We start from the raw sequence: 12,063 nt of genomic DNA, 5'->3' as shown, positions 1-12,063 counted from the left end.
ATGAATGATTTTTAGATGTTTTAATCCTCAACATACAGTAAGAAATTAACTTGTTATTAAGAGGAGTAGAATACCCTAGCATTAATGTATGCATCTGGCAAATGCTAACAGAACAAAACTGCTTTCTGCACCATTAGTTGGTAGTTTTACATTCTCTTGGGCCACTGCCACAGATTTGGGCTTGACTAGCTGTGTAAGTCACCTGCTTTGTTTCACATGACATGAAGGTCCAGTTTTAAAGCTATTTTCGAATCATGTTTGCACCGAATAAAAGAAACTACAACAGCTTCAGTATATTCAAGAAAGCAGTAACCTACACTTAATAGCTAAACCAAGCAAACTTTTCACACTGAAGTGACAAGAGAAAACTTCATGATTTTGTTTTAGTTTTCCTAAGCAATAATATTAAATGAAGAGTCTAAAAAAAAAGAGAGCGTACTTTATCTGCTGCAGAAGATGAGCACTGAAAAAAATGATACTCCTAACATCATTGCTTGTAGTATGGAATAAGAAGCATGAAACTGAAACTAGAAGATTATCCATTACATCTGTTTCTGTGTAGTTCTTCTGTGGTCTCTGAAGATAAGCTACCCAACTAGTAATAATAAAGAAATGATAGAAAAATCCTTCTCTTTTTCCTCTCTTTCTTGTTAAGGAGAGCTGTAATTAAATATTCTATTCAATATTATTAGTAAGAGCCACGCTTTCAAAGAATGATTGAATAGTTGCATTTTCACAATGCACACACTAATCATTACAAAAAAAAAATGTATTTTTTGACTATATAATAGTTAACCAAGGAAATGAAGTGGTTAACTGCACAAGAAAAATTAGTATGACTGTTTGTTTCCATACTGAAGTTTTACTGTTGGTGAATTCAGAAACTGTGCAGCTAAAGGTAACTAAAGTGCATGTGCTTTGCATGTTTATGTGTAATGAAATTTTATGCAAATCAACGTTTACATTTAGCTGTAAAGCAACTGCATGAGGTGATTTTTGTGAAATTCATTCCTTTAAAAAGTGAGAAACAGAATCAACTTGAGCTCTCAAGAGGAAGGGCAAGACTTCTCCTTTGCAAAGGAGTGACTGAGGCTAGAAGAGAGAAAACAGTAGCTATACCTACTAGAGTAGGTGCTGCAGTGCAGTAGAAATGGTTCTGAAAAGCAAAAATTGTGGTGCTGAAGAACTCACAGCCACACTACACAAGATATGGAGGGCTTATTTCAAGCAAGCTCAGTTTTGGTCCATGGACTAAAAGCCCATTAGCAGCTGGTGTGCGTTAGCTGTACTCCAAGGAGCACATCTGCTGATTTAGTTTCAACCAAAATAAATCAATTTTACATGCTCTGATACTGCTCTGCAATGTGATACAAAACACTGCAGTTTGGAACAGCCAGGAAATTAATCATAAAAATTTTCTCCTCATCTGATCTAAAACAGTTATACAGCTGCACCTTGAGACACGAGGGAGCGCAAAGCCAGGCCTCAGGTATTATGAAAAAATTTCCTAGGGATCGAGAAGACACAAGTTAACAAAACTCTGACTGGGAAGCCTGGCCCTTCCTGCAAGGAGCCAGTGGAAAGGAAAGCAGCTGATATTTGTTTATATACATATAAAAAATAATAATTGTGCCTCAATCACTTGGTGATTTTGCTGTTTAAAGAATTAACCATTTCATTTTCAAGTAGTACCTGGCTTTTCCATAGATTAAAAGCCTTTTAATTATAAGAAAATTACTAAAACATCTCTAAACTCAGTCCACTGTAGAGTTCCACATAACAAACAGTATCTCCTTATAAAGATACCTTCTTTACTGTAAGCTTCTTTTAGTCACAACATGAAAAGGAAAAATCACCTAATTTTCTATGTGCTCTGAAGCTACTCTTGAACTTGCAGAGCTGCACTAATGTCCACAGATTACCCTGGCAGGAAAAAAAAAAAAAAAAAAAAAAAGTAATTGGATTAAACACTAGGAGCTATGCATTTTATACATATCCCTTTTCCCTCTTCCTTTTTCTTCAGAAGTATTTCGTTAGTATTTTGGTAGATGGAGCTCCCAGAGTATTCCGCCCTTCTTGATCTCTAGTCTGTACATAGACAAAGTTCTTTGGTCTTTCAAATTCTCTGTCGCCAAGAAGAATTGCAGGTAAAATTAGAGCCTAACTGAACAGAGAAGGAAGTATACCAGTGGTGGATATGGTTGTAACTTCCTTAGTCCAAAAGTTATATTGCACAAAGCTTTGGTGAAATGTCATTCAAAATAGCTACCGTCATGCTATCTTTTATAGGATCCTTTCTGTACACAGAACTTATATGGGGTCTTTTTCCTACTGTCTTACAAATATCCTATTGGAAATTTGATGGGGATATGAAAATATCTAAGTGGAAATTTCCACAAGTCTAACATAAAAATGCAGGAATAATAAGCAAGGACTGAAGCAAACAGCCACATGAACATTCACTTCTGTTAAAAAAAAAAAAAAAAAAGAAAGAAAGAAAGAAATATCCTTTCTGCCAGATGGATCAGTAGGGAAAATTGCTATAATCAAGACTTCCTTAACATGTTAGTTCTTTCCAGCTTCTAGATAACATCTCTATGGAATATGTAAGGTTAACATAAGATTGTCTCCTCCCATGTGAGGAGACCTCTGCACATGATAAGGAGACGATCAAAGAAAATACGGCCAAGTACAAGGGATGTGGATCAGCTATGAGATAATCCAGCTTTGTTTTCATTCACACATTTAAAAATAAAGGGGCGGGGGGGAGAAAAGGAAGCATGAAAAAGTCATCTCCAGTCTTATATCATTTATAAGTCATTCTATATTGTGGGGAAAAATATCCTGGTCAATTTCTATAAAACTGTATAGATTGGGGGGGGGGGGGGGGGGGGGGGGGTCAGTTACAGACAGAAATTGCAACCTTTGTTTCTAATGAAAAAGCATTTTTATACTGATTTTATGTCCAGAGCCAGCAGGATGTAATATTGTTTTTTCTCTTAGTGATACTGTAGCAAGCAACTAATAATTTTTAGAAAAGAAATTCTTAAAATTAATAATACTTGCAGTTTATATCAGTTTTCTATTTGAATATTGTCATTAGAAGCTTGATATTAAAAGCTACTAGTTTATCCCATCTAAATAGCTAAGACTTCGATTGTTGTGCAATTCCATTTAATTATTGCAAGCAGTCTCTGAAACAAAGTTACTTAGTGACTAATTAAAGGTAAAGAAAGAAGATTGAAAAAAATTGTAATTCATTTGTGAGTAATTCAAAGTGAAAATATTGTTAACATTATTAGTCATTATTGACCTACATATTCAAGGCTGTTGTTTTTGGTTTGTTTTTCTCCTCTCATTTCAAAACCAGGTGCATATGTCCCCTTGGTTACACTGGCACATTTTGTGAACATGATGTAGACAATTGCATTGGAAACCAGTGCTCCGAATACGGTTTCTGCCAGGACCACTTGCATAATTACAGCTGTAACTGCGTGCCTGGATATGAAGGACCCTTCTGTGAAGTTGAAATTAATGAATGCTTAAGTTCACCTTGCAAAAATGGAGCTACCTGTATAGATTTAATCGGCCACTTTTCATGTCTTTGTGCTGCTGGGTTCAAAGGTAAGTTTTCTCTTTTGAAGTGCCTTGTACTATAGATGTGATTGTCCAGTTCCATGTAAGCGATGTTTATATGATGCTCGATAACACTTATCTATATATGTATATATTTGTCTGTTTGTATGACGTATGAGTTTTAACCACATCTGCATGGAAACTCTTAGATTGTGTCTCCAAAGTGTTGCTCAGCTGACCTTCCCTCCACTAAACGTACAATTCTGAGCATGAGTTTTGATGCCATTTGCAAAAAAATTGATCAAGTTCCAAACCACCATTTTAATGGTATTATTTTAATTTCACTGTTAAGCAGTCTTAGGTGTCATGGATTTAGACATACACAGGCTGATCGGTGGGTCTAGTCCTGTTTAACATCTTCATTAACGATCTGGCTGACGGGACAGAACGTACCTTCAGCAAGTTTGCCGATGACAGAAAACTGGGAGGAGCGGCTGATCCATCAGAGGGTCATGCTGCCATCCAGAGCAACCTCGACAGGCTGGAGAAATGGGCTGACATTAACCTCGTAAAGTTCAAGAAAGAGAAGTGCCAAGTCTGCACGTGGGGAGGAATAACCCCGAGTACCAGTACATGCTGGGGGCTGACCAGCTGGAAAGCAGCTTTGCCGAGAAGAACCTGGGGGTCCTGGTGGACATCAGGTTGAAGTGAAGGGCCACTAAGGAGACTAAGGGACTGGAGCATCTCGCCTATGAGGAAAGGCTGAGGGAGCTGAGCTGAACTGAGCTCTTCAGCCTGGAGAAGAGAAGGCTCAGGGGGGGTAGATCTCATCAATGTATATAAATACCTGAAGGAAGAGTCCAAAGAAGATGGAGCCAGGTTTTTTTCAGTGGTGCCCAGTGACAGGACCAGATGCAGTGGGAAAACCAAAACACAGGAGGCGCTGTCTGAACATCAGGAAATATTTTTTTGCTGTAAGGGTGACTGAACACTGGCATGGGCTGCCCAGGGAGGTTGTGGAGTCTCCATCCATAGAGATATTCAAAAGCCATCTGGCTTTCAAAAGCCATCTGGGAAACTGGCTCTAGGTGTTCCTGCTCAAGCAGGGGGTTGGGACGAGATGACCTCCAGAGGTCACTTCCAACCTCAACTGTTCTGCGACTCTGAACATGAGGACTTGCTTATAAAAATGATATATTACTGGAAAATACTCTTTTTTATTTATTTATTTTATCACCCAATGAGGTACTATACAATAGCATTCCCACAGAAGCAAATTCAAAAAAAGAAATTTCACAATATTACTCATTTAGTGTAACTCGTTATCACATATACTGAATATATTGAATTCTGATTTTTCAGAGAGTATAAACCACAAACAATTAATAAAACGCTGTTTAAGCTTATAAAAATGTTATCACTACCCTAGCAATTCCATTTTCATAGAGTCTCCGAGGGTTTATGATCCTGGGATATTTTCCAGCACAGAACAGATTTGAAGTTCAGTCATAACTGCATGTTATGAATCAGTGAAGAGTATCTCAGTGTAATACTAAAAACCCCACACTCATTCTTATATAATTTCTTTTTGTGTGTGTGTTTATTATGCCATTTATCTGTAATTCAACTTCTTTACATATCCAGATGTACTTCATTTTTCTTCATAAATAGTAAATTCACTTTCAGATGAAATATCAAAGGCAATAGTAAATAAACTAAAGAGTAAAACAGAAGTTATTGTTGCTCAGGACTCTGTACGTCTTTGGGGAACTATCATACTTTGTGTACTAGGATTCATAGATTTGCAAATAAGCCTTGAGTTCCCAGTCACCAAGTTGGTGACTCTCCTGCTAATAAATGAATCCCTGGGTACTCTTAGATATAACATTAGAATCAGTTTTTAATTTCAGAAGCAGAATTTTCACAGACAACTCATAGCCATCTCCTCTGCCTAGATGATTGATCGATCCGTTGTCTATAAGCATTTCTCAAATGCTTTACATTCTGTTAGCTAGGGACGTCTTAGCCACTGCAATGGGATTTGTCAACATGAACAGCATGATCTGATTTCGTAAAAAACAAGTTCATAAAAAGTCCAAGGCTTGGGTATTTGCACAGTAAAAACAAATACTTTGTAACAACATGTACCACAGTCTTTCCTTTCGAACAGTAAACTGTACGTGTGTGGGGTACTCTCCACTGCCTACAAGAGAATTTGGCCTATGTCAAATTTGGGAGTTTGCAGTATGATCTTTAAAAATTGAGTAAGTAATTTTTTCAACAAAGTTATCCCATCCTTTTGATCATGTGATGACCCTCTATATTGCCCTCTTCTGGCTAAGTTCTTCAAACATCTGTTCACCTTCAAAGTCATTCCCAGTTTATCCCTTCTTCCGTATCTTTGCATTAACTCTATCTCAAAACGTCAGTGTCCAGCATCAAAGGATTCCAGCTTTCACAAGAACTGGCATTTCTAAACAAATACCACTGTGCTTCATTTCTGGTTTAAAGAAGCTCTTCCTGGAAATATTGGAAAAAACGCTGTCTTTATCCAAACACATCTTTCATTAAAACTCTTGTTTCTTTAGAAGCCTACAAAAATGCGAAGACAGCTGCTCTGAACTCTAAGTAGATAGGCAATACTGCCTCCCTGGTTCCTCTTGAGGGTTTGTATCTATAAGATATTGACTGTATAGTTAAGATTTGGAAAATCTTTTTATTGTGAATACATACTGTATCTCATAGTAGGAAGATACTGATCCATCATTGCTTTACCCATGTGTAAGTAACATACAACAATATTAAGGCTCATCACCAATATAGGCCTTCCAGAGGCTTTTTGAGTTTGACATTAATATATTCTATATATGATACTCTTCAGTATTCTCTCTTCAGCATTCCTCTTTTTGTCCAAAAGAGGAAAATGACATATGAGCATTTTTAATATCATTCTGTTACTTTAAATTTCTGTGCTTTTTTTTTTTTTTAACCTTTTTTACTCTACAAATACATCAGACAAGTCCATGTAACATTTGGAGCCTATCTGAGGAAATATTTAAGTGTTTGTACTTTCAGTAAGTTATTCTACGGTTTTAAGTTGTTTGGATGCTTTTTAAATAGTTTCACCCTTCTGTGATAGATGTGAACAGTACATCCATGATGCCAATAAGAAAAACAAAACTTGAAGGAAAATACACAGAGTTGTGTGAAAACCGATCCTTTTCGACACAAGTAAGTTTAGGAACACTTAACCCCTTGTACAAACAAAGTCTAGAACACTGACGGATACACCAACACGTAAGGAAGATTGACCTTGTTAGGAGGGAGCAGCAAGAGCCAGGCTGCTCCACGAGGGGAGCCACGAAGCAGGGTCCAAGGGTAAGCCCAGCGGGTCCGTCCATGGAAGCAAGTTAGAAGCAGCAGGAGACAGGACCAGAGACAAAGCTATAACGTATAGACAAGGGGTCCGTAGAAAGAGAAAAATTGCTTACAGCGTAGGCTGGAGACCATTCTTGAGAGAGGGCCAGAGGCAGGACTGGAAAAGGGCACGTCTACAGAAAAGCTCAGAGCAGGTCTGGGTGCCTACAGCTGAGTGGAGCCGAGCTGAAACGGAGCTGTGGGCGATGGGCAGGGGGCGGGAAGGTCCCAGGTGGACCTGCTCAGGGCAATTAGGGCCTATTAGCGTTCTCAGGGCCTCAGCGTCTGCTTCTTTTAGCAGGGTCACCTGAAACCATGACGTTATTATTTCTGCTGCACAAAGGAAGGCAACCAGGTTGGGTTGGTTTGTTCACAGGCACGTTCTGCGTTTGAAATGCCTGCTCCCATTTCCATTCCACAGTTCCTATTTTACTGGGGCGAGGCCGCCCGTCAGGCGTGTGGTGTAATCCTGCTAAGAGGGATGAACCCCACTCTTGGCAGTTCACAGCTGAAGAGCCACAGGCTTTGTCTAAAACTCTTTCAGAGAAGCTGAGCCAGTGCAGTGGTTTGAGAAAGCATCGTGTAAATCACATTCAATCTGGAATAAGTGTTCACAGAAAGGTGTACGCTATACAAAGTAAATAGAAAAAATTAAATGGTTTTGGGTTTTTAACTGCTGCAATGTCTCACACAGAAAAGACCTTGAATAAAAGCAAAATTGACCAAGTGTATAGAACACTGAAGTTGAGAAAGGGAAATGTCAGTTAAGTTCACTAAGGCCACACCTGGACTGTCCGTCTTGCTTTTCCTTAACTGCATCTTCTGCAAAGTAAGCAGAAATGTTACTCAGGCTGATACCTCCTTTATCTAACACGATAACTTATGTTGCTTAGAAAGCAACAAAATTACACCATTTGTTTTCAGGTACATGACTTGAATGCTTTATATTTACATACATTTTACAGAATGGTGGACAGTAAGGCAGGAGTGTTGTGAAGACAACCTTCAAATATATTGTTACTGCTTTGGATGCTAGCTGCACTTTAAAAATCCTCTCGTTTTTTTCAGCAGGACTTCAGTAAGATTACATTAAGTAGAATTTTAAATCATTTGCTTTTCATCTGATCTGGGATTAGAAAGATTCAGCTTATGTCTTGAAGTAATATTTCCTCAAGTAAGGAGTTTTAATTAAAAAAAATATTCTTGGACATCCTTTTATTAGTTGTGGTCATTCTGTCTGCCTTTGCATTGTCAAACTTTATATTTGATTATGCCTATAAAACAAAAGTTGGTATAAACAGTATGTAAATGAAACTTTGCATATTTTTGCACATGTTCTGTAATTCGGACAGGGATCTTTATAGTAGTTGTGGCAATTAATAACAGATACTTATATATAATGTGTATTACATTGAGAAAATAAGCTCTCAAATCAATTCCAGTTTTATTCTAATGTCTGAATATTATACTTGAGAATGGTACAAAGTTAACTTATTCTGTTATCAAAACAAAAATCAGGTTTGTGGATATTCAGCAAAATATAAAAACAGTTCAATTAGTTCAGATGAAGTGAGAAATTAAGCTCTTTAATCTAAGCAGAAATAAAACACCCAAAGTTTGAACCACTGAAAGGTGCAAACTTTCAATCTAGTGATCTTACAAAGTTGCTTTTATTTTTGAAGTGAAGGAATATTCAACGAGGCTTCATCCATTATATTTATGAAAAGGAATATTTTTTGTTGCTTTTGATCTCCAGTTATATTTACCTGAGAACTTCAGAACATCTCTGTTTGATAAAATAGCATGATTTTTTTAAACAGAGCAAGTTCCATCAGTAACACTGGTGGAGGACTAAATATCTTTGCCAAATTTTTTAGCGTGCACCTACTCAGGTCCTTAGGCTCTTCTCAAGACTTTTTTGCTCCTGTAGAATAATCTGTCTCTTGTATATATACAAGAATAATCTGCTCTTCTACAGGCATCGATGTGCCTGTAGAAAATGTTGCTGTTAAACGTCAGGCCATGCAATTTGCAAGAGTGACAGGCGTTCCTAAGGAGCTGTAATTATTTGTTATATATTTTAAGAACATTGCAATTTTACACAGGATAAGACACACTATAGGGTTAATAGAAGTAGAATTGGCTCCTGATCATTTTTAACATTCTCTTTGTACTTCACAATTTGGTGACACGATCCCTGTAAATTGTTTAGGAATTCAGACTCTAAGCTATGATTTATTACATAACTAATTAAATATTACATTTTACTACTAATTATGTTTGGATGTCTTGTATTAATGTTAACCTTAAAAGTGTAAACCCAGAAAATATTTATATTAACATACTTTGATGTTGAAAGTAATTTGTAGCCAATTAGTGTTTTTTATCTGATGTTCAAAGAAGGTTCTCATCATCCATTTCAAATGTGTAGTTGAGATTAGCTGCATACTGAAAAAAAAAGGCTTCTTTGTACGTGTCCAGCTTTTATCATGTCTCTAATACTCAGAAAATATGGTCTCACAGTAGCTTCATAGAGTCTTTGATTCTCTCCAAAATATTTAAAAAATACTGTCCATATATTGCCTTTGTACTCTGAGGGCATGAATTCTTAAATTTCCCTAGCAACTCTTTGCAAAAAGTTTTGGGACATGCCTTTTGTCAGATGCAACTTCGAGTTTAATGGCACTCCACGTTACGGCACGTAACCAGAGGAGCTAGTTATTGTCTACAGTACACAAAAAGCAATTACCTTTATTTTCACTACATGTGCATTTGATTGGCATAAATTGCACTAAAACGTGAAGGCTTTTCCAAGTTTCAACATGACTCATAGGCAAAAAAATGCTATTCTCCTAGCCTTTTCTGAGATGTACAGAATTACCAAAACTGCACTGTTAACTTTTAGATGAAAAATAATATCAGGTTTTCATATCTGTGAATAGTATCTTTTTCAGTGGCTAGATAGCAAAATTAGAAGGAAAACAAAAGTGATCTTGAAGGAATGGTAAGAGAGATGCATAGAAACTAAAGTCTTAGCTGTGTACGTCGACAATACTGCAAGCTTGTCAGGAAACAAACTGATCTGTATTTAATGTGTTAACAGCATTTTCAACTGAAATACTTCAGAAAGTTTGGCACCTTTCTAAATCATTCTGCAAGTACTGTTAGCTAGCACAACTTGTAAATCAGTCAGTGGTTTTCGCAAATATTTTCATCACTTATGAGAAAGGTATTCTCAGTGCTTGATAATTCAGATGAGGCTGAGTGGCATGTAATTGCTTCTTTGTCAGCTGAAGTAATTTAGCTGTAATAACAGCCTCCAGCATAAAATCAGCACCTTTGTTATCAGAGCAGGGAATTTTTTCCCATTTCCTTGTTCTCCTAAATGAAGAAAGGAATTCATACACATCTAGCACAGCCATAGGTAAATAAAAGCAAAATACCTAAAACTAGATAGTTTTCTGTTAAATAAGTATAGCATGTATACCTCTACTGTACAGCATTAGTTTGTACATTTGGGATTAATTGTCTAAATTGGAACTAAATCTTTTAATCTAGGGAGTGTTGCAATATAGATTAATATCTTAAGAAAAACTGTACTCATTGAAGTCTTAAAATAATGGGTGTTAGTGGTATGATATCAGAAATGAAATTCAGTTTCTGATGCCACTTCTTAGCTATACTTTATAGCAGATATTTATTTTTTTCCAAATGAAGATGCAAAATAATTTTATTTTTTTTTCTACATCCTTCCTTACATTAGAATTATGGAATGAATTATAGAATGACAGAATGGTTTGGGGAAGGGACCTTAAAGACTATCTAGTTCCAAGCCCCCTGCATTAGAGGCATCAGGTTTCCCCTTTTCCAGTCAGTGGGAACTTCCCCAGACTGCCACGACTTCTCAAATATGATGGATAGTGGCTTAGCCACTTCATCTGCCATTTCCCTCAGGGCCTGCAGATTCGTCTCACCAGGTCCCATGGACTTCTGCACCTTCAGGTTCCTCAGATGCTCTTGAACCTGATCTTCTCCTACCGTGGGCGGTTCTTTTGACAGAATCATTATGCTTCCTGCCAGACTTGGAATGGGAGAATGGCTTTGACTCTTTTCTCATCTTTCCTACACACAATCAGGTTTTGTCACTGCTCCTCAACACAGCTAAAGCTCCAACGTTCATCTCATGCCCCAAATTCCTCTAGCCTTCATTATTGCATCATCATCCCAGGACTCCCCAGGTGTTGTATCTTTTCATATAGTTCAGTCAAAACATGGCCACAGAATTAACCTTTTGATCAGGTGTCATTTTGCTCTTGAATTTCTCGAAGGGTTCACCTTGCCCAGAACATGCTATTTTTTGTTCCTTTTTGGAAATACTCCTCAGCTGACACCTGCCCTCTGTGTCTTTGTTCTTTTCTCTTATTTCCTACCATCCCATCAGGATTTCCAGCCTGAATGACCAATTTATGGTACTGTTATAAAACTTTTGCGACTGTTTCTGCTTATTGTCCATTTCTATTCCCTAAGGACTATTTTCTTGAGCTTTAATACAGGATATCCTATATTGCATTAGATACTGACATTTAGGGAACTAAATTTCACCCTAAATGCTCAGTTTTAAAGCATAGATCTGTAGTCAGAAGCCTACATATAGTTGACTCATTTTCCTGCTGAATGCCACACCAAATTTCCTATCCCAAAAAGAAAAGAAAATCAAAGGAGATGGATAAGAACAGTTCACAAGGGATTGTAGTTAGAGCCATGTCTTAAAATTATGGTACTACCCAGTTCAGTAAGATACCTTTGCTGCCTTAGATTCAAGAGGAAAACAGAGCCATCTCCACAAAAATACAGTAAGAAGTTCAGAAATCGTGGATATCATGAGTAAATGAGGATGATCTCATTCCATTATTTCCCTCAGAACTGCATTTGCTTTATTTTAACCTTTTATTTATTAGGAGTACATAACAATTCAAGGGAGTTGAAATAATCTGTTTCAAGGAGGTTTTCTAGTACATGCTGTAGCTTACCCATGGCTTGTGGCCAGATGATTTACTCCTAGAGGAAACT

At 37.2% G+C, this 12,063-nt stretch overlaps 1 protein-coding gene across 1 annotated transcript in view; it reads left to right on the top strand.

The window, feature by feature from the left end:
• The window catches only part of EYS (eyes shut homolog), a 940,845-nt gene that overhangs the window by 215,815 nt on the left and 712,967 nt on the right, over positions 1-12,063 (top strand). The window contains exon 11 of the mRNA XM_049818234.1: positions 3,371-3,624. Within this exon, the coding sequence (XP_049674191.1) occupies positions 3,371-3,624 (254 nt within the window). The remainder of the gene's footprint in view (positions 1-3,370; positions 3,625-12,063) is intronic.

The sequence above is a fragment of the Accipiter gentilis genome, chromosome 15 (genome assembly GCF_929443795.1).
Source record: "Accipiter gentilis chromosome 15, bAccGen1.1, whole genome shotgun sequence".
Lineage (NCBI taxonomy): Eukaryota > Metazoa > Chordata > Aves > Accipitriformes > Accipitridae > Astur > Astur gentilis.
This window is presented reverse-complemented; position numbering and strand designations above follow the sequence as displayed.